General features: G+C 36.1%; 3 protein-coding genes across 7 annotated transcripts in view; 2 read left to right on the forward strand and 1 right to left on the reverse strand.

Moving 5' to 3' along the window:
• Window positions 1-1,701, forward strand: part of LOC123878221 (neutral alpha-glucosidase AB) — a 22,083-nt gene extending 20,382 nt beyond the window's left edge. Inside the window, exons 21-22 of one of the 2 annotated variants that reach the window (XM_045925355.1) lie at window positions 42-98; window positions 701-1,701. In XM_045925355.1, the coding sequence (XP_045781311.1) occupies window positions 42-98; window positions 701-914 (271 nt within the window). In that variant the 3' untranslated portion in view covers window positions 915-1,701. The remainder of the gene's footprint in view (window positions 1-41; window positions 99-700) is intronic. The other variant, XM_045925356.1, reaches the window with a different exon arrangement.
• A 6,576-nt stretch (window positions 1,702-8,277) lies between these two features.
• On the reverse strand, window positions 8,278-13,993 carry LOC123878222 (zinc finger protein 271-like). Its single transcript, XM_045925357.1, has 4 exons — window positions 13,641-13,993; window positions 12,504-12,869; window positions 11,583-11,758; window positions 8,278-10,831 (listed from the first exon to the last, which is right to left on the reverse strand). Exons 2-4 carry the CDS (start codon window positions 12,844-12,846, stop codon window positions 8,810-8,812), a joined length of 2,541 nt encoding a protein of 846 aa, XP_045781313.1. The 5' UTR covers window positions 12,847-12,869; window positions 13,641-13,993; the 3' UTR covers window positions 8,278-8,809.
• Window positions 13,994-14,470: 477 nt separating this feature from the next.
• LOC123878224 (zinc finger protein 287-like) lies at window positions 14,471-22,512 on the forward strand. Of its 4 annotated transcripts, XM_045925362.1 has the most exons (10): window positions 14,471-14,618; window positions 14,731-14,938; window positions 15,864-16,320; window positions 16,354-16,628; window positions 17,205-17,417; window positions 18,344-18,471; window positions 19,157-19,307; window positions 20,388-20,525; window positions 21,157-21,318; window positions 22,188-22,512. In XM_045925362.1, the coding sequence occupies exons 2-10, from the start codon at window positions 14,753-14,755 to the stop codon at window positions 22,218-22,220; spliced, it is 1,743 nt and encodes a 580-aa protein (XP_045781318.1). In that variant the 5' UTR covers window positions 14,471-14,618; window positions 14,731-14,752; the 3' UTR covers window positions 22,221-22,512. The 4 variants fall into 4 exon arrangements, with proteins under 4 accessions (XP_045781318.1, XP_045781317.1, XP_045781316.1 ...); XM_045925361.1 differs by having other exon boundaries at window positions 14,471-14,619; window positions 14,739-14,938; window positions 15,864-16,628; window positions 22,188-22,510; XM_045925360.1 differs by having other exon boundaries at window positions 15,864-16,628; window positions 22,188-22,509.
• The last annotated feature ends 549 nt before the right edge of the window (window positions 22,513-23,061 follow it).

The following is a 23,061-nucleotide window of genomic DNA, read 5'->3' on the forward strand; positions in this document are numbered from 1 at the left end:
TACAGAACCCAAAAAGTGACATTAAGATTTTCTATGATCAGAATCACACCACCAAAATCCGACGCGGCGGCGTGGGGCCACGATGGCGGTTTGTACGAGTAAGTGTGATTCTGACAATATGGCTAATTCGTTGTACATAATCTCTAACTAATCTTTTTGCAATCCTTTTCGCAATGTTTCATGTCCACGAGGGAAAAGGATAGCACTAGATTAGGATCTGTCAAAATATTTATATTTATTTGTACCAGAAATTTGTAACAATAAAGAGAAAAAAGAAAGAAAAAGTGGACAGGGAGCACTTATCTCTATAAGAGATCTCTACCAGTGACCCTTGGCAGTGCGAGAGAGCAAGAGAGTATTTAGTTAAGAGAATGTGTACAACAGAATTAGCCATATTTACCCTCCTTTCTCGTTTCCAAACTAATTTGGTTAAAAATGGGTGCTTGGTTCCACACGAATCACAAATATCGTAAGCTTAATTCGCTATAATCCTTTAAAACAGACAAATCTGGTGCAGCATGCGATATGTACCGCCCGCCCTCCTACTACTAAACATGCAGGAAAATCAAGCAATACACCACAACACCACACAAATCTTCTAAAACACACTCAATATACAAAATGTATACTCCACAATACACTATTGCAAAATTCATCGCACTCTTGTTCTGTTTGATTTAGTCTTCGTTTTCTTTTCCAGGTTCAAAAACGTAGACGCAAACTACCCAACCCGTTCCTGGGTAGAGCGCATCGTCATAGCTGGCATCAAAAACGCCCCTAAAGCCGCCAGACTAGTCCAAGGGGGCAAAACCACCCCCCTCCAAATGACCCTGCATAGGGGTAACGATGTTTTAGTGATACGCAAGCCCGGAGCTTCTATGGCCAAACCATGGGAAATACAGTTTACTTATTAAATAAATATTTCATAGTCTAGGAGTCCATGAACCTTTCTTTTGTTTTGGTTGTTGTATATGGTATTAAAGAGACCCCAAAACCCGCCACTGGTCCAAAGGGGCAAAACTACCCCCCTCCAAATGACCCTACATAGGGGTAACGTTATTTTAGTGGTATGTAAGCCCAGAGCTCCTATGGCCAAACCTTTGGAATACAGTTTACATATTAAATAAATATTTCATAGACTAGGAGTCCATGAACTGACGATTGCTGTGTGTAGTATTAGAGATCCCAAAAGCCGCAAGAGTAGCCAAGGGGTCAAAACCACTCCCCATCAAATGACTTTACATAGGTGTAACGATGTTTTAGTGGTATGCAAGCCCGGAGCTTCTATGGCCAAACCATGGGAAATACAGTTTACATATTAAATAAATATTTCATAGTCTAGGAGTCCATGAACCTTTCTTTTGTTTTGGTTGTTGTATATGGTATTAAAGAGACCCCAAAACCCGCCACTGGTCCAAAGGGGCAAAACTACCCCCCTCCAAATGACCCTACATAGGGGTAACGTTATTTTAGTGGGATGTAAGCCTGGAGCTTCTATGGCCAGACCTTTGGAAATGCAGTTTACATATTAAATAAATATTTCATAGTCTAGGAGTCCATGAACTTATGATTGCTGTGTATTGTATTAGAGATCCCAAAAGCCGCAAGAGTAGCCAAGGGGTCATAACCACCCCCCTTCAAATGATCCTACATACGAGTACACTAAGCCAGAGCTTCTATGGTCAAACCATAAAACCCATATTAAATAAATATTTCATAGTCTAGGAGTCCACCAATCTTTTGTTTTGATTTTTGTACGCGTATGGTATACCTACCCAATGGGGGGTCAATGCCGCGTCGTAGGTGGGGCATATTGAGTATAGGCTATACTTTCTTTTTTCTCTCTGGGCTGGTTTCCACACTTAAACGTTTCCGTCTGTTGTGCGTGCGTTGCCCCTCCCCGCTGAAGTCTTCACTCCAGCCATCCAAGCTCGCTCCAGAAGCCGAGTAGACCATTGCACGCTAAACATTGCGGGTTTGAAAAATACGAAATCACTAAAACTACTAATACCTGTAAGGCAAAATGGTTATTGGCATTGGATTGTGTTTAGGTAGTATAATAATAGCGCTAAGTTTTCGTTAGCGTTCTGATTACACCCTGTATATTATCTTTTTTTATAGTCAACTAGAGGATGCCCGCGACTTCGTCCGCGTGGATTTAGGTTTTTAAAGATCCCGTGGGAACTGTATGATTTTCCGGGATAAAAAATTGCCTATTACAGGTACGCAACCTACCTCGGTACCAAATTTCATACAAATCGGTTAAGCGGATGGGTTTTTGGAAATCCCGTGAGAACTGTTTGTTTTTCCGGGATAAAAAGTAGCCTATGTCCTTCCCCGGAATGTATCCTAAGTCTGCACAAATTTTCATTAAAATCGGTTTAGCGGTTGAGCCGTGAAAGCGTAGCAGACAGACAGACACACTTTCGCATTTATAATATTAGTATGGATAATCCTATAAAAAAAGTCAACACATTGAACAAATAATAAAAATGAACTGTATGCCAAAACAATCATGCATTTTAACCTACTTCTAAAAAAGGAGGAGGTTATTCCATTTGTGTTTCCACAAGTGAAAAAAAAAAATTGAAGATAAAATTACGAAATACAAGATAATGTTGATAAGTAAAACCCGACTGCGAGCGTCTTAATAAACGCTGAAATATTATAGTAAAATTGTTTTTCTGTCGCTTGGTATATTTTAAGCTGTAGTACATTTATATTTATGAACTCCGAATTTTGTCTTTCTTTCATTTGACACCCCACTCGATACAATAGCAAAAAAAAAAAAATTTGGAGATCGCTACTTTTTTTGATGTAACATCCGTTAGGTAAATTTTTTTCATATAAAATGTAGCCTATGTCACCTGGACCTTTACGACAAATCAATTGACGTCTCATTTATCAAAATCGGTCCAGTAGTTTAGACACTACGGTGGAACACACAGAATCTGAATACAAACATACATACATAGACTGCTAAAATCATAACCCTTCCTTTTGGCATTTCCGCAGTCGGGTAAAAAATAATCAAGTATAGACAGCAAAAGGAATTATACTGTAGTGACTATGTTCAACAGATAGTACATTTTAAATATTAGACGTGTCTTAAGAATGGATGTAAGGATTTTTTTAAATGTATGGCTAAATATTATTTATTTACCAGTGTTTTACTAACATAACCTCTATGTATTTCTCTCTCTAAAAACAGTGTGAAGTAGACTTTATATTTTTAATAGTATAATAAATACAAAATGTATCAAAGATTTTTGACCCTACACAAAATATTTGTTTTAAAAAGTGAATTATTTACTAAACGAAGATCTAGCCGAATTAAAAACATAAAATACATTTTTTTTAAATTTCTAAAACAAATATTTTGGTTTAGTTTCATTACGTCTTGTGATTTCAGGAAATAAAAATACAATTTTAATATTTAATACGCCTTTTATTTTCTCATATTACATTTTTGGATTTATCCATGAATAGATAATTATGTCACACACAAAAGACTGGTTATGAATTGATGACCTCATCAAGTTTGTATCATGATTGTGACAAACTAACAAATAATGGAAACAGACAAACAAATTGAAAATCTTATTACAATTTACAATGTAAATGATAAAAAAGCTTGGAAAGTTGTTGCTTAACATCTTTTAAGGCGCCCACGCACCCGAACTGAACTGCGCATCGCAGCAGCACACACATTATAGCAGCACATTTATTGATTTGCTGTGGGCTCTTCTCAGACAAGGGCACGTATGGAACCTCGTAGCTATAACTAATTATCACCATTACAATAATATCTACAAATTCTACAACTGCTATCTTATTTCTTCCTTACAGTCATACTCAGTTTTTCCATTAACCCCCGATCCAAAAAGAGGGGTGTTATTAGTTTGACGTGTGTATCTGTCTGTGGCATCGTAGCTCCTAAACTAATGAACCGATTTTAATTTAGTTTTTTTTTGTTTGAAAGGTGGCTTGATCGAGAGTGTTCTTAGCTATAATCCAAGAAAATCGGTTCAGCCGTTTGAAAGTTATCAGCTCTTTTCTAGTTACGGTAACCTTCACTTGTCGGGGGTGTTATAAATTTTTAATTTACACTTGTCTTGAAGAGGTAAACAAGTACTTTCTCGCTGAAATGCATGAGGCGCACTACACGCGGCCCATACCATAGATAGCACACTATGGTCCATACCTAGTTTTTCACCGCGAACTGACAATAAAATGATACGAGTGAAAAACTTAACTCCAGAAGGTCTAAAGCAGGCAAAATCGCGTCGCTTACGCGTTCCTCCGTGAAAGTTTCTGCGATTAGCTGTTTATATTTTAAGCAAACTAAGGAAAAACAACTAGTGAGCCGAACGATTCTTTGCCGTACCATGCCGCCAGGCCCTAAAGTGCCCTAAACGGACTTTTTAATACAGTTGCTCAAAAAGTGGCGTATTGCAGGGACGTATAGCGTTCGGGATGTGAGCTATTACATAATCGTGCTTTTTTTTTACCTTTCCCGCACTCGTGCTTTTTCTTTCCCAACTGTCAAAATATTAAAAAGAAAAACCAACCATGAAGTTTTTACTAAAAAAATTCATAGAAGTTTTTATGATTCATGCAAATACGTATATTTCTAAAAAGAAGCTACTAATTTGTTTCAATATCAGATTTAATGATTTGATTGAATGAGTTTGGTTAGGTTTCATTTCATTTCATCTCATTAAATTTCATTTTCATTTCATATCAATAAAAAACTTCTACTGAAGACTTGGCTGTATGGGCATAGTTCCCTTTGCCTACCAGAATGGGTGAAGAAAAAAAAAACTCTACTTATATTCTACGGTTGGCGCCATTTTTCAGAAATTTTCTTTGCGAGTTTAGTTGTTGGTTGCCTAAAATAAGTAATTTCGACCCTAGTTTTTTATATCTATTAACAATAAAGTTGTTTTAAATTAAATTAAATTAAGTTAGTTGAGTTTATTGTGTTTTTATTATTTTATTAAATTGCTTCATTTTTTCGCAACTGTATTAAAAATAGTCGTTCAGTACACGTGCGGAACCGTCATTGCAACTCGTTCCGACTGTCAACCCTCGCCTTCAGCTACGCCTCGGCTCGGGTAGACATTTGTCGGAACTCTTTGCAATGACAGCCTTTCCGCACTTGTAATGAAATATACTATTGCGTGTGACATAATTTATGCATGGCTCCTAAAAATATAGCTACACTTTTGCCTTTTAAGAGGGCTCCTCCGTCACTCGTTTCCACTCGTTTCATACAATCGTAGTTCCAATTTCATTTGAATATTAAGCAACCTAAGTCCATGAAATTTTGCAGACATATTCTAGAAACTAATATCTATGTCTGTGGTTTTCCAGATTTCTGTTAAAATATTCGGTTTCAAAGTTACGCAGTCTTAAAATTTTCATACAAATCTTGGAGCCCCTGTAATTTTAAAACTACATATTTTTAGAAAAATCTAAAACACCACAGACACAGATATTAGTTTCTAGAATATGTCTGCAAAATTTCATGGACTTTGGTTGCTTAATATTCAAATGAAATTGGAACTACGATTGTATGAAACGAGTGGAAACGAGTGACGGAGAGAGCCCTGTTAAACCTGTCTTTTTAAATAATTTATTTACAATAACAGGCACTGGTATTATAACAATTTAAATAACCTAATATTTGAAATACCACACGCTGACTTTAAATCAACGGTACTTATATTTTAGGCAACTCTTAAGACAAATCTAGCAAAGTAAGGCTTTGTCGATATACCTACTGTAAAAGTTTTTTTTTAATAATCTTTATTTATTTTTAAGAACTTTTATACACTGTGTATATGTTACTCTTACTATAAAAGTTGATTCGACAAACTGTGAATATTGCGGGCAAAACATGTAGTCCAATCTATAATAGTATGCGACAGATTGTGATGGCAATCGGGGTATGAGGCGGGGCACACCCGCACTCCCCCGCACCGGGTTAGCGCGGGGGCTGTGCGAATGTACGGGGCGTCCCCATCCCGATTGCCATCTCGACCTGTCGCATACTGTACACGAGGCGTAGACTGGGCATTGTACAAAAATAAATCTCGTCAGGGCTTGTGTACCTATTTACCCTTTTTATGTAATCTTGTAATATTTTTAAGACTTGTAATATTTTTTTAATACTAAGTACATATTCAGAATTGTAAATTCCTTTTATTGTATAACTTCATTTATTTCTAACAAGCGAAAATTTTACTTTTAATTTAATTTGTCTATTCACTATTTTGAACACAAAATTAATGTATTTGCATGCCAGCTTGGCGCGATACAGCTGGACTATTTCTATAATTACACCTGTAAAACCTGTATCAGCAAATAAATAAATTGATTGATTGATTGACCTATATTTAGTCTATGACCTGCGCAAACCGCCATGTTGCAACTTTAGATTGGACAAATGTACCTACGTATCATATAACTATGGATTTATATTTTTAAAAGATTTTTTAAACTTGCAATAAAATGCTGAGAAAAAACAAATAGGTATAGTACGCGACAGATCGAGATGGTATAGAATATAATAGATTTTTATTCAAATAAACTTTTACTTTTGAATCGTCAAAATAATTTACCACTGGTTCGGAATGCCGTTCCTACCGAGAAGAACCAGCAAGAAACTCGGCGGTTGTTCTTTTCAACTGTTGGTAGACGAGGTCGGGACGCCACGCACTGCCCCCCGCGCTATCCCAATGCGGGTGTGGGGGGGCGTCCCCTCGCCTCATACCCCGATTTCCATCTCGACCTGTCGCGTAGTATAGTTGGTCAGTTGACGTCACGAAAAAAGTGCTTTGTGTGCTTAGTATAAGATTTCACACATCATCAACGTTGATAAAATTCGCGTAGATAAGTGCCGCAGGGCCAATGCCCCGCCTGGCACTGATCCCGAGTTTTGCACTTTTTTTTTCTCTCTCGTTATTTACAAGTTATGGAAACTATAAAAGTATGGACTTCGTCTGTGCCGGCGCTCGCCGACACACGCGCGGCGCCCCTTTAGAGCGCTTTCCAGTCAGTTCCACCACCAATACACACCAGTAAAACACAAAAACCGGCCACTTTTAACAAAATAATCACTTCAAAAGGCACAGCACGCGCGCCAGCAAACGCCAACACAGACGAAGTCCTTTTGCACGTTATACATTGCGGATTTGAAAATACTCAATCACTAAAACTACAAGTATAAGGCAATAATTTATTGGTATTGGATTGTGTTTAGGTAGCATTATAATAGTTTTTGTTAGCGTTCTTATTACTATCCCTATTGTAAGCTTTGCTCACAAATGTATGGGTTTTATAACATCTTTGTCTGAAACCAACTAGGTACCTTTACAAATAGCTAATATCTGTCATAAGAGTTACAGAAAACGTATTTTTTTTAAACAGACTAGTTTTAACGCAGGCTATCACCAAAACAAAACACCCACAGTACTATACCAATTTAACCTCCTTAGTTAAGGTGGATGCGACGGGTCTGCCCGCGAAGTTCAAATTTTATTTGGGTTTTCGCAATTTGTAAACGAATACGACAACGTAGGCTTATGGCATTTTCAATTGCGACAATGGCAGTATCATCCTCACAGGTTCATATAAAAATCTTTACTTGAAAGGGTCCAGTTTAAGAAATTAGCTCTAGTATCGACTAATGTGTCAGAATTAGTCGATACTAAATTGTAGTATTCGTTTAAAAAATGCGAAAAACCAAATTAAATTTGAATTTCGCGGGCAGGCCCGTCTCATGCCCCTTAACCCCCATAGTTAACTAATATTGTTAACGCTTCATTTATTCACTGTGTAACATTGTGATAATAAGGCTGGATAAATACTCACAACATGCCACCCAACGCGACGCGTCACGCGACGCCATGAGAAACTTTCCAGCGAACGTTCTATAAAATTATCATAGATGTCTCTGAAAGCATAGCTCGCCACGAAAGGCAGAAAAAATACTGTCTAATACACTACATACAATATGGCATATTATTGTAAATTGAATATGTACTTGAAAAGAGCAACCGCCGAGTTTCTTGCTGGTTCTTCTCGGTAGGCACGGCATTCCGAACCAGTGGTAGATTATTTTGACGATTCAAAAGCACTTGTAAAAGTTTAATTGAATAAAAACATTTTGAATTTGAATTTGAATTTTTCTGCCTTTCGCGGCGAGCTATGCTTTCACAGAGACATCTATGATAATTTTATGGAATGTTCGCCGAAAAGTTTCTCATTCAAATCAAACTGTAGCAGGCAGGTAAATTAAAAATATTTCTTTGTCCATGTCTTTACCTCTACGAAGTTGTATTTATTAGAAGAAATGAAAATCTGTTTATATTTAATGAAAGTAGTAACAACAAAATTTGCTTCACTCGGCACTCATCCACGAAATTTGGAAAAAATATAATAAATATGGCACTTAGAATTTATAATAAGTTACCAGAACTTGTAGACTCTTAGCATAACTATGTTGAAGCACAAACTTAAGGAATTTCTAGTAAAAAGCCTCTGCCCACAAGTTAGTATGGAAAACATAGGCTCGTTTGTGATTGGTTGGTCGCTCAAAATGGTTAACGCCCACTGACTTTTTGTCTTTTTCATTTGTATGTAACAGAGAGCCCTGCATTAAATTCTCTCCGTGGATGGATTATAATAATATTAAACCCAACGATAATTAACTCAACACGCGTGGCGTAGCGAGTGGCGTGTCGCGAAAATGATTCTACCAAAATACTTAAACATAATTTACAACTTGATGGCAAGAGTGGTGTCACTTAAAGAATATTCTAGTAGGTGTGTCTTCATTTGGGAATTCTATAAACGGATGAGTTGCCTTGTGTTCAAACATTTTCTTCTCACTCGCAAACATATCACCACATACATCACAAATTACTTCCACTTCTTCTTCTTTGGAACAACTTGGTTCTTCCCTTATCTTCTCTTTATGCTCCTTTATCTTCTCTTTATGTTCTTTTCTCTTTTTGACTTCTCTATGTTCCTGTTTCGACTCTCTCTTTTTAGAAGCAGATTCTTCCTCTATCAAATGTTTCCCTGTTAACAGATACTCTTTCATATTCGCATGTTTTATTGACATCTTATGGTGTTCCAACCTGTTTTCTGAACTGCACTGGTATTCGCATATAAAACATACGAATTTCATATCGCCTGTATGGATTTCGGAATGTGCTTTTAGCTTTTCGGGAGTAGCGAAACGGAAATCGCAGAATTTACAAGGGTACTTTCTCTCTGGCGAATGCAACCGCATATGTGAAGTTAAGGCACTCATGTCTTTGCATATCTTCCTACATTCGACGCACATAACTCCTTTTTCTTGAAATTCACTTTCCTCTAAGCTTTCGCCAAAATGGACTTCATGTATCCTTTTATGAGATGTCAACCCTTTTTGACTGATGAAGACTCGTCGGCAATCCTCACATTGAAATTGGTCCTTGTCTTTTACATCTGGGCTGTGTATTTCAACTTGATGCATGGCAAATTTGTCGGCCTCATGAAATTGCTCATTGCAATCTTCACACTTCCAAGCTTGTATCAACTTTGAAAATGCTTCCAATACATCCAAAACCGATTGGCCTTCTACTTCTGGATGAAAAGCTTTAGTATGATTTCCGAAATCAATAATTTTAGCGAAAGTTCCCTTGCAATGAGGACAAATGTACGGTTCTTGATGATCGTCCATGACGTGGTATTTAAGATCTGATAGCTCCGAAAAACTTTTGGAACACATAAAACATCTTAATTTGTGTTTTCCTTTAACAAATTCGGATATAACTTTGTACTCCATTAGTTGAACTTTTTGGTGTATTTGGAGATGCTTGAATAGTTCTTTACGCGTGTTATAGTCTGTGGGGCAGAATTTGCAAGGGAACCTTTTTCTGTGTAACCGTCGTCTATGCGCTGCTAATTCTTCTTTATCTTTGAACTGTTTAGTGCATGATATACATTGGAACACGTTAGTATCTGTGGAAACTTCATGAGATCTCAAACATGCAAGCAAACTAGTTTTCCTCTTAAACACTTTCCCACAAATACATTTGTGGCCCTCCATTTGTACATCGGTAGATGTCTCTTCCAACTCTTTTTTAAGGTTAAGGATTTTTTCTTCAGTTTCTTTTTTGATTATGGCCAATTTCTCTTTTCTTTCCTTTTTCGAATTGGATTTTTTGTCACCTTTTACTTTACCACGGTTCTCTGCCCTGTCCGACCTTTCGTTTCTTTTCTTTAGTGCATGGACATCAATCTTTTTGACCTTTTTCTGCCCACCATATAACCTTTTCTCCATATTCGCCTTTTTCGTTTGTATACCTTTAAGAACACCCATCGCCCTCCTTTCTATCGTATCGTGGACTTTCATGTGCTCTTTTAAACTTCGTAATTTCGAATATGTTTTGGGGCATTTTTCACACTGGTGTACTTGGCCTACATAATCACAATGCCCTTCTTTTAGTAACCCATAAGCTTCTTGTTCTAGCGATAATACATTACCAGTTATAGAATTAAGTTGGAAGGATTCTTCGTACAGATTATTTTCCGTCGAATAATTTGTGGGTAAGATTTCTTCTGGATTCCGAGCCATTGGTATTTTTCCACCTCGTACCATGGGATGTATTTCCATGACTAGTGTTTTAGTAGTTTCAGCTTGTATGATGCCTGAGTGCGGACTGGTTATGGTGGAGGTTGTATTATTTACCTTATTTGATATCAGGTTGGTTTCAGTTACTGTTATGTCAGATTCCTCTTTGATAACTCTTTGTAAATCGTCTTTTGGGTTTACCTGCAAGAAAAAATATTCAATTTTAATTTTCACTTTACAGTAACCAAACCATACAGTACACTTCACAGTACAGTGTAAAAACCAAAGCGGTATGGATTTAATAAAAACTGCTATACCCCTTCCAGGTTAGCCCGCTTCAATCTTAGATTGCATCATCATTTACCACCAGGTGAGATTGCAGTCAAGGGCTTAAATTATATCTGAATTTTAAAAAAATGTTTTGCAAAATTCGAAAATTGAAAGAAATGGTTGAAGCTGGGATTTGCTTCGCCTTAAATATGCTCTTAAAACACAGACAGGCACTCACAAGGAGACCATGCTTTTTTAGTGTGTTGGCAAATAATACCCTCGAAATTTTAAGTTTACGTAATTCTAACAATTAAATTATTATCTTACAAATTCCACAATAAAATTGGGATGATGTCTTCTAAGATCACATCTGTCAGAAATAAATTATTTCTTAAGAATTATTAAAATAATACAGTCTTCCGAAATTCATAAAATCCACATCCACTGTTATTTTTAAGTTTGCTAATCATTAAATTGATTTAACTTAAAAAGTACTACTTCAATTAATTACGTCAAACGTTTATGACGTCACATGTATGTATTTCACACAAGCTCCCTTACTAGCAAGCGTTTTACGTTTGATAAAAAGTTGCTGATTTGACTACTAGTCAACATACCAACATCACATTTGACGATCAAAGTGTACAGTTTGAATAAAGAGTTGAGACTAGGGCTTTTTTACCTCATCACGTTCATGTTTAACATCAATGTCATCCTGTAAGCATGCTTCAACATTGTTCAAAGCCCTGGCCTCATCACTGTCCATGGTAGACCCATCATCAATGCTCGGGTACTCTTCAGCCAAGTTCTCCAGTTGTTCCATTTTCACGTCTGCATTCTTTGAGAAATCACTTTGTCCTATAATATTAAAAAATCGATCAAGTGCGAGTCAGATTCACACACAAAGAGTTCAGTACCATCGCACAAGAAATAACTTTATAATTTTCATAGCAGCCATTTTGAATTTTTTATTATTTTATAATAATTAGCTGTAGTAGAAATACATATTTTGTGAAAATTCCACTCTGTACCTATTATGGCGATGCAACCCACTGAGACTGACAGACAGACACAAACGTGTGAGCAATTACAATCCAGGTATCTTTAAAACAAGTGTGAATAGGCATCTTCTAGGTAAACGCGTCCCATCTTGGGCCACATCATCACTTTCCATCAGGTGTGATTGTGGTCAAGCGTTTGCCTATAGTGAATTTAAAAAAAATGGTCTTGGGCAGACACTGCTAATTTTGCAAGTTGTGTGTTTTAAAATCACTTTCTTTAAAGGTAAAAGAAAACATTGTGAGGAAATCTACATGAGAGTTTCACCATGTTCCCAAAGATGTGTGAAGTCTGATATTCTTACTTGACCAATATGGACTAATGCTTAAACTTTGCACCATCTAGAAGCCCATGGTCAGTAGATGCTGTATTAAGACGAATAATTTTTATTTCAGGCAATATAAGTCACAAAACGCATCCCATCTTAGACCACATCATCACTTTCCATCAGGTGTGATTGTGGTCAAGCGCTTACCTATAGTGAATAAAAAAAAAAAGACAACCATAGTTACGATAAGGTTGATGATTAAAAATTCATAATGACCTGTAATGCTTTCAAGATGCATCACTAGTTTGTTAGACACAGCCTCGGTTATATCTTGTGATGATTTTTCAGTATTTTCATGATCTGTTTCATAATTTGGCGGATCATCTTCAAAGTTAGGCGTTATAAATTCCTCTTTAATATTGGCTTGATCATTTTTCATACTACAGTCTAGATTAGAAATGTGATAATTCTTCATACTATCCTCAGAAATGTTGCCATAGTTATATAAAGGTTCAAAGTCTAATGTTATGCTAGAGGTGATTTCTTGTTTTATTGTATTTACAGTGTTGCCAGCAACATTTGTTTCCCATTGATTTTGTGGATCCATCTTTTTTTTCATTTATGATCTGTTTTTCATGCTGCCTGGAAAGGTAACAGTTGCATTCACTGGTCTATAGAAACAAGAATAAGGCTACCTTTCCACTGGAGATGTGCTACATAGCTAAAAGTGAGCTAGATCGAAGCTAAGCTTTGAAAGTATGTGGTTATTTCCACCAAAGCATGTAAGATGTGTTATGTGGATTTTCATGTGGTAGCTGTTCAAGACACAGAGAGTGAGCTTATAGTATGCTTAGACATTGGCTGTGCTCCACACTTCCCATAGCTACACCACTTGTGCAACTCTAGCTCACATTCTTGGCTCATGTCCTTAGCTTGCATTCTTCATTCAATTAATATGTAAAAGACTTAGCTTTATTGAACCACTTTAAACCAGACCTAAGCTGTGCTATGAAAAGCGAATCTATTGGTGGGGGTTTGACGCAGATCTGTAACTTAGCACTATAGCACATCTCTGGTGGAAAGGCAGCCTAAATCCAAAACCTGACATGTTTACGCTACTGGAGTTGTCCCTACAGCTCCATCTATGTAGATATTTGTAGTTGAAAAGGATAAAAATGCCCAGCATCTTTCACCAGATAATACTAAACCATGTGCGAAATATTGTTGAAATTAGTTGAGCAATTATTGAGCATCAAGTTTACTTCTTGATAGTAAACTAATTAATTACTGATTTAAAATGGCTTTTTCTTCCAACTAATAGTAGGACGAAGAACTAAGTAAGTCTAAAGAGTAATATCTAATAAGATTAAATATATTTTAAGTAATATTTTCATACCACATTGCAATACTTACAAAATATATTTCACTTGAGTTATTGTTCAAATAAAGAGCTATAATATTGCCGTAACGTTCCAGTGTTCGAAAGGTTAAGATGTGTTTTTAATCCCAGATCAGCCCAATTATCCATTGAATTTACAGCAAATTGGTTGCGTATGGAAATGCCGGAGGCACCAATTACTTTGAGGAGATCTACCGAAAGTAATTTAAGATCGTAGTGCGCCGCAAATGTGATGAGTTATCACAAAAATGTTTAATAGCTTCAATTTGTAAAGAAATTAACAAATTAATCTACAGAAAACTATAAATAGAGCTAAAAAATGTAAACATTAATTATTTTGTTGACGCAAAAAAGTTGTTTTATTATTTTTGACAGCTAGGTACTCTGTGTGTACTTTTTTAAATATTTTTTTCATTTTTATTGGCAGAGCGCGGCACAGATAATTAAAAATACATATAAAGCTTAGCGTACATTCAAAGATAATAATATAATCACTGTAACTTTTTTTTTTAGGTAAGTTTACATTAAGTAGAAACGGGTAACATTGTCATAGTAGATCATAGCTTTCAAAGCGTGCCATGTATTTAGTAACCCACAGAGTAAACTGTCATTAAATCCATAGGTACTGTACAATAATCTGCCCACTTCCCCCTAAATTCTGTATAATTTAGGGGGAAGTATTGCATTGAACAGATTGAACACCAGTTTTTAGTCTTCCAGTGAAAAATAACCGTTCTACTTTTGAATTCATCGGTCGTGAGTCTGTACTAGGCCTTACATTTCAAAATCAAACTCACTGTCACTGTCAAACTGACAAATGTGCTGACAAAATAGATGCAAAAAATCATTATGGCGTCCTTCCTTAGCCTGCCTTTGCCTTTTTCTTTGAAAGTTGAACGTGAACGAAGCGTAAATTGACAAAGAGTATGTAATCACTAGAACGTTTTACAAATTGTAAAATCAGCTGGAACGCATCGGTAAATTATTCGGAGGTAAATTGAAATTTCTGAATCATAACTTTTGAAAAAAATTGAGACCACAACAACATCAACAATAATTAAATCAATTTCAAAATGTGTAACAATATAATTTCTTTCCAAAAAGTGATTTTAAGGTCGCTTCAAAAATGGCGAACTCGAACAAATTACAAGAACTCGTGAAGCATATTGTGAACGGGACTTTTGAAGATAATATTTGTGGGATTTGTCTGCAGCCTTTGGAAGATCTTTACCAGTATAGTTGTACCAAGATTTGTACTGAGGATTCGTCATATTGTATAGCAGATGTTCTGGATCAAGTTTGTAATATAAAGGTTTAGAGTTATCTCTTTTTTACTATCATCAGTCATCACTAAATGGTATAAAATCCCAGCTAAGTCTGTTTGTGTGAAACCATTAATCTCAAAAAGTACTGAACATATTATTTACCTACCTATAACTGTGTATAACAGTTTATGTTTATAGGTTTCCTCATAAATGCCAAAGTATTCAGCAGGTTTTGAAAAAGTTATTTACTTTATATGTAATATGAGACTTCTACAACATGATTGATTCTTTAAATTCTGATGCTAGTTAGCCCTTGACTGCAATCTCATCTTCGGTAAGTGTTGATGTCTAAGATGGAAACTGGCTAACTTGAAAGAGGTATCTATGGAAGTTTCATTAAACCCATACCCCTGATATTATTTTTGTTCTGACTTAAGCTGAGTAGTAAAGTAGTCATTTATTGTGAGAGTAAGTGCATTATTATAAAAATATTGATTCAATGATAGATGCCCACTGCTGGATATAGGTGTCTTGTAGGGACTACCAAATCCAGGGTCTTATTTCATTCGGGCTAAAGTTGTGCTTTGAGCCGAGACGTGGCCATTCCTTAAGACCCTAATGTCTATTTAAGTGATCTGCCATATTGATTCATCTGAGATAGTTGATATACAGTAGACCCCCGGTAATCCGGACCCTGTCTAATCCGGCACCCCCTGTAATCCGACATGTGTATTATTATTGAATTTTAGTGAAGTACCTATGAATTGTAGCCAACTATAACATATTATAGAATCTTATTATTGGATCTGTAATTTGTCGGATTACTAGGTACTCTTCTGTAAAAAAAAACCGGACTATAGGGGGTCTTGGGCAGTACTCTATGGTGCGACAAATTCAATAGTTTGACAATGCCCTGCAAAACGTTTGTTGGAATACCGGGAGTCCACTGTATTTATAAAATGTTTCTTACAGATGTCATCTACTGATGAATATAAAATATGTGCCACCTGTTTCATAGCTGCTACACAGGTGTACAAGTTCTACCTAACATCAAGAAGAAGCCAACAAATCATAGAATTTTATGTAAATCAAATTAGCAATCAACTAATTTCCACTTCAGATTTAACCTCTGACTCTCTGTGCATAACTCTACCCAATGTATCACATAATGCAATAAATTGTGATATTGATATAAATAAATTTCCATTTAAAAGAATGCAAAAGAAAACTAACATTAATAATTTCATTGAAAAAACAAGTAATGTGATAAAAATAGAACCCAAAGAAATTAATATGGAATTTGATGACTTAGTTATGATATTAAATGAAAATGGTGAACCAAAATTTTATAAGCCGCAAGAAAATGGAACTTTGGCTCTTGTAGATAGTGGGAATGTGTGTATAAAAGACTATTTGAGTCAAATACCAGATTGCAAAGTTAACAAGTTAAACATATTACCAGATTCCAATGTTAACAAGACAAATGTATTACCGGATTCCAATGTTAACAAGACAAAAGTATTACTGGATTCCAAAGTAAAGTTTAGTCAGTTGTCGAATTCCAATATTAATAAGTTGTGTGTGTTACGGGATTCTGAAGTTAAGAAGAAAAAATGTCGGAAACGGAATCCAATGGAATACAGACAGTGCAGCCAATGTCCTGTGCGGTACAGGTTTGTGAGGAAACTGAAGGAACATATGAAGGAGGCACATGGAATTGACCTATTTATTTGCCAGGTAGGTTTTTTATTCAATTTGCCATTCTTTTACTACAAAGCTGCATGGATTTGACTCACTCCAGCAATGTGCAAAACTGCAATTTTATTTTTACAATACTAGATGGTGCCTGTGACTTTGTTCGCGTGAATTTAGGGTTACAAAAATCCTGTCGGAATTCTATGATTTTTAGAGATAAAAAGTTGCCTATATCAATTTCCAGAATGCAAGCTACCTCTGTATCTTTCGTACAAATCAATTGAACAGGTGGGTCTTTGAGAATCCTGTGAGAACTCTGATTTTCCAGGATAAAAACTTAGCTTATGTCCATCCACGGTATGTAAGCCAACTGTGCATCAAACATTAAAATCGGTTAAACTGTTGGACCATACAGACACACTAATTGTGGAATAGTATGGATGGATAGCATTATAATTTTATTGTAAATTGAGTACTTGAAAAGAGCAACCGCCGAATTTCTTGCTTGTCTATTGTCTCAGTAATAAAGGCATTCTGAATCAGTGGTAGGTTGTTTTGACGATTCAAAAGCATTTGTACTTAAGTCTTGAATAAAAACTATTTCTATTTCTATTTAAGGTATGCCAAGCACTAACAGAAGATGAAATTGAATATAACAATCACCTTCAAACCCATTCAGGCTTACACACATGCTCTATATGCAACATGGTGTTTAAAAAACGGGAGACCATCATATCCCATTTGAAATGGCACGAGGAGTTGCGGGTCTTGACTCAGTCTGATGGTGCTCATGTTTGTGAAGTATGTGGACTGCTTTTTAGAGATGGAGAGGTTAGTTGTAATCATATCTTTCTTATATATATGTCTTTTACAAGAAAATCGGTGATCTACAGGATCAGCTAGTCCGAAAGTTAGAAAAGATAAAAGAATAAAACAAAATAATATAAAATAAAAATAGCCTTTATTCTCTGATTGTATACTAGGTACTTATACTATATACTACTTACTAAATAACTGTATTACTAACTATCTGATACCCGCGACTTCGTTCGCGTGGATGTAGGTTTTTTAAAATTCCCGTGGGAACTCTTTGATTTTCCGGGATAAAAAGTAGCCTATGTTCTAATCCAGGGTATAATCTATCTCCATTCTAAATTTCAACCCAATCCATCCAGTAGTTTTTGCGTGAAGGAGTAACAAACATACACACACACACACACATACAAACTTTCTCCTTTATAATATTAGTGTGAGTGTGATTTCCTAATGCTAATATTTAATCCTATCATACATAATTTATTCTAAAGAATAGTAACACCAGCACTAATTAGGTCAGATTGTCCTCCTTGGACATAGGCCTCTAAAACACCAAATAAATAGCACACATAGGCGCTTGACAGAGAGTCCAAGGAATTGGAGTTACGAATTCGTTTTAGAACATTAATGTACTTAATCGAATAAATTAGTGTAATCTTTTATAATAAAATTCCACAACCAATTTTAAACTTGCATTGACGCAAGTTCAAAAAACTCTATTGAAAGTAAGTATGCTGCTGAAAAAACCATATTACATAATCTGACAGTTCTTGTATTGGAAATGGGGATGATGCACATGACAAAAATAAATTATTTCTTAGTAATTATTAAAAAGAGGGTCTTCCAAAATTTCTGACCCACATTCACTGCTAGTTTTAAGAAGATATAAGATTGAATATTATAATCAGCAGCCCTAAAAATCTTTATATTTTTTTTTTCAGGATTTGAAGGAGCACTATGAGAAGAGGCACGTGAAGAGGTTCACATGTTACTACTGTGGACGGATGTATAAAGGGCAGCTGAGCTTTGACTTGCACATCAAGAAACATGAAATTAATAATGATATGAAGTAAGATATTTTATTTATTTCATCACTATGCGCACTGCTGGACAAAGTTTTTCTTCTAGGGACTTCCAAATGACACGGTCTTGCACCCCTTAAATCCAGCGGCTCCAAAAATTCAAATCCATACTAATATTATAAATGCGAAAGTGTTTCTGTCTGTCTGTCTGCTACGTTTTCACGGCCCAACCGCTAAATCGACTTTAATGAAATTTGATACAGACTTGGGGAGAAGGACATAGGCTACTTTTTATCCCGGAAAATTAAAGAGTTTCTACGGGATTAAAAAAAATCGAAATCCCCTCGTTCAAAATATTTCAAATTCAAAATATTTTTATTCAATTAGACTTTTACAAGTACTTTTGAATCGTCAAGAGCATCTACCATCAATTTCCCTTCAATTTGATGTAGTATGTTCTCACGGTGAGGTGTCTTTCGCTGCGCTTTGCATTGCGAGATAGCCATTCTAGCACCTTAGGAACTAATGTTTTTCATACAAAATTCAATTTGAAAACTTAGGTTCGTTTGTGATTGATCGGTCACTCAAAATGGTTAACACCCTCTGACTTTTTGTCTTTGTCATTTGTATGGGATTACAGAAAGAGCTCTAACTTCTCTCTGTGGATAGAGTAGAAAGTTATTCTATAGGTGATTTTGACAATGCAGTACAACGTCTCTTGTTATTTTGCAGACAAAATCAAACCAAAATATCGAAGCCCGAACCGCCGAAGAAGAAAAAACGCAACTTCACTTGCGCCACGTGCGGACGAGACTTTGTGGACGAGCGAGCTCTGTTGTGGCACGAGAGACTACATACCAACGAGAGGCCCTATGCTTGTGATGTACAGTACAACCAAATTAATAATGCGCACAGAAATCTTCGTCACTGTTCGGCAACGGTCGTATGATACACATGATATTGACTCCTATTTCTTTATAACAAGGTGCAAAATTCGTCGTATTCCCAGAAACACCCGAATCATTGAATCGTAAGAGCCCTAAACAATGCACTTGCATTTTGCACCTTGTTATAAACAAATAGGAGTCAATATCATGTGTATCATACGACCGTTGCCGAACAGTGACGAAGATTTCTATGCGCATTATTAATTTGGTTGTATGTAAGTATCTGTTTATAAGTTGGTTTTTTACCGTGTCTTTTCTTTGTTGTGTTTGTGTTGTCTTTGTTTAGGGTTCCGCACCTCAAAAGGAAAAACGGAACCCTTATAGGATCACTTTGTTGTCTGTCTGTCCGTCTGTCGTGTTTATCAAGAAAACCTATAGGGTACTTCCCGTTGACCTAGAATTATGTAAAGGAAAAATCCGAAAACCGTGAATTTGTGGTCACATCACAAAAACAAAACTAAGAAGTATTTTAATTTTCAAAGTAAGATAACTAACTATACCAAGTGGGGTATTATATGAAAGGGCTTTTTACCTGTACATTCTAAAACAGATTTTTATGCATAATAGTTTTTGATTCGTCGTGCAAAATATCGGAAAAAAGTTCCCAAGTACGGAAGCCTCGGTGCCCGAGCATGACTCGCGCTTGGACGGTATATTTAAGAACGCGTGGAGGTAACAAATTGAAATTACTATCAAATACTTAGGTTTAGGAACGGTAACAGCTGACGATTTTTATGAAGTTAATAGCTGATACCCGCGACTTCGTTCGCGTGGATGTAGGTTTTTTAAAATTCCCGTGGGAACTCTTTGATTTTCCCCGATAAAAAGTAGCTTATGTGCTAATCCAGGGTATAATCTATCTCCATTCTAAATTTCAGCCTAATCCGTCCAGTAGTTTTAGCGTGAAGGAGTAACAAACATACACACACACACACACACACACACACACACACACACATACAAACTTTCTCCTTTATAATATTAGTGTGATCTCAAAGGATGGGTTGTTTGCGCAGGTGTGCGGGCGCGGCTTCGTGTCGCTCAACAGGAGGAACCAGCACGCGGTGTGCGCGCACACGGCGCCCGCGCGTCGCTGCCCGCTGTGCCCCGCGCTGTTCCATCTACGCTCTATGGTCAACACGCACATCAAAAAGGTAAGCTGTCCCTATATCGTAGAACGTACGTAGGTCAGGTAATTAGAAAGAAAGTATGTAATTTGACTTATGTATGTATGTAATTAATTCCAATTAATAAAGAAAAAGAGAGAAAAGAAAACACGTTAATTTCTTAAATTGTGCCACAAATTATATCTTACTAGATGTTGCCCGCGACTTCGTCCGCGTGGATTTAGGTTTTTCGAAATCCCGTGGGAACTTTGATTTTCCGGGATAAAAGTAGCCGATGTGCTAATACATGATATTATCTATTCCAAATTTCAGCCAAATCCGAAGTAGTTTTTGAGTGAAAAAGTAACATGTACACATACGCACAAACTTTCGCCTTTATAATATTAGTGTGATAACAGAGTTGGTTATCAATAATTATTGTATTATGTATTTATTAATAATTTTATTAATAAATAGTTCTACATTTTTTCTATGAAATTTACCAATGAACCATTTATTTGCTGTAAATGCAGATGAATTAAACTGAAATTTAATTTATTCTGTGTTTATTATCAAAATAATGAAATAAATGCTTTTATTTTATTTCAATTTAGTAGACCTCCAGCCAAAATTATTTAAAAGTGATTTAGTACCTACCTTCATATTTATTTTTTCACAGGTCCACCTAAAAGCCCATAAGCGGCCAAACCGGGTCAGCAAACATCTTAACGTATTCTGGAAAACGGAACCCGTGCCGATACAAGAGCTGAGCGTCTCCATACAAAACGAAATTCTCGAACTGCAAGCAGCGCAGACTGAAGCCAGACAGATTCCCACATGGGTAATTTTATATTTTTCTCCTTTTTAAGGGTTCCGTACCTCAAAACGAAAAACGCGGAACCCTTATAGGATCACTTTGTTATCTGTCTGTCCGTCCGTCCGCCGTGTCTGTCAAGAAAACCTATAGGTAAGAAAAGCCAAGCAAATCCCGTTGATCTAGAATCATGAAATTTGGCAGGTAGGTAGGCCTTATAGCACAAGTATAGGAATAAATCTGAAAACCGCGAATTTGTGATTACATCATTAAAAAAAAATTAAAATGTGTTTAAATTTTCAAAGTAAAATAACTATACCATGTGGGGTATCATATGAAAGGGCTTTTACCTGTACATTCTAAAACAGATTTTTATTTATTTTTATGCTTATTTGTTTTCGATTTATCGTGCAAAATGTCGAAAAAATACCTGAGTATGGAATCCTCAGTGCGCGAGTCTGACTCGCACTTGGCCAGTTTTTTTTAATTTACAGACTAGCGCTTGGCTGCTATTAGACCTGCTAGTAAGTGATGATGCAGCCTAAGATAGAGCGCGCTTGCCTGGAAAACATTCGTTCTGTACCATTGTACAAGAATTACTTTTTTTTTTTAGTTTTAATGGTTTAGTAATTAGATTTCGAAATGTTCAATATTTGTTGATATATAGGCAATATATAGATATTTTGTGAAATTTTCACATCTCTACCTGTTATGGTTCACGAGATACAGCCCACTGACAGACGGACGGACGGACAGCGGAATATTAGTATGTAATAGGTAAAAGGTACTAACGGGTCCCGTTAGTACCTTTCGGGTACGAAACCCTAAAAACCGATTCATTCGAACTTTGTGTCCAGTGTGAATCTGTCGTAATACTTACTTTTTCTCATTTTCAGAAAAGTCCAGACATCCCAAATGTTTACAAATGACATCCAGGAAAGAGGCCACAATTTAGGATAATATTATATTTATTTTATAAAATACTAATATTGTAATAATAGGTATATTATATAAGTGATAAATAAGTATTGTACATCTTTTTACTTTTAAACGACAAAACCTAATCAGTTTTGCTATCCTGCCAAATTGATATAAAAGATATGGAATAAAGACGGTATTTATTAATTTTATTTTTCATGTACCAAAATTATTATTCAAAAGCGTAGGCTATGCTCAAAAATAAAGTGAAGTGTTATAATTGAAGACTGTCTATTAATTTTATTCAAGTATATCCCGCACACTGCCGTAACAGTTGGTAACCCTGGAAACGCTGCAGAGGTTAAGGTGGATGCGACGGGTCTGCCCGCGTTTAAATTTAATTTGGTTTTTCGCAATTTGTAAATTAATTCGACTAAGTAGGCTTATGGCACTTTAATTGCGCCAATGGCAGTATCATCCTCACAGATTTATCTATACTAATATTATAAAGAGGAAACCTTTGTATTTTTGTATGTTTGTATTGAATAGGCTCAAAAACTACTGGACCGATTTCAAAATTTCTTTTACCATTACTTAGAGGGATTCTTCCGAATCCGTATAGGCTATATTTTATCCCGGAAAATAGAAAAAATAAATGTCCACCCGTGCGAAGCCGGGGCGGGTTGCTAGTATAAAAATAAAAATCTTTACTTGAAACGGTCCAGTTTAAGAAATTAGTGCTAACTTTTCACATATCAACAAAAACGTTACTCCCGCGTTTTTCTGACTGCGATATCAAATAAACGCGGCGGTAACTGTTTATGCAGTCTAAGATGGAAGGGGAATGGCAGT

This window comes from Maniola jurtina, chromosome 25 (assembly GCF_905333055.1).
Source record: "Maniola jurtina chromosome 25, ilManJurt1.1, whole genome shotgun sequence".
Classification (NCBI taxonomy): Eukaryota; Metazoa; Arthropoda; class Insecta; order Lepidoptera; family Nymphalidae; genus Maniola; species Maniola jurtina.

Coding starts and splice junctions, on each gene's coding strand:
- LOC123878224 (XM_045925361.1), top strand. CDS start 14,753: ATGGCGAACTCGAACAAATTACAAGAACTCGTGAAGCATATTGTGAAC. Junction 14,939..15,863: donor ATCAAGTTTGTAATATAAAG/GTTTAGAGTTAT, acceptor TGTTTCTTACAG/ATGTCATCTACTGATGAATA. Junction 21,319..22,187: donor CCAGACAGATTCCCACATGG/GTAATTTTATAT, acceptor TCTCATTTTCAG/AAAAGTCCAGACATCCCAAA.
- LOC123878222 (XM_045925357.1), bottom strand. CDS start 12,846: ATGAAAAAAAAGATGGATCCACAAAATCAATGGGAAACAAATGTTGCT. Junction 11,759..12,503: donor GCATCTTGAAAGCATTACAG/GTCATTATGAAT, acceptor TTAATATTATAG/GACAAAGTGATTTCTCAAAG. Junction 10,832..11,582: donor TTAAACATGAACGTGATGAG/GTAAAAAAGCCC, acceptor TTTTTCTTGCAG/GTAAACCCAAAAGACGATTT.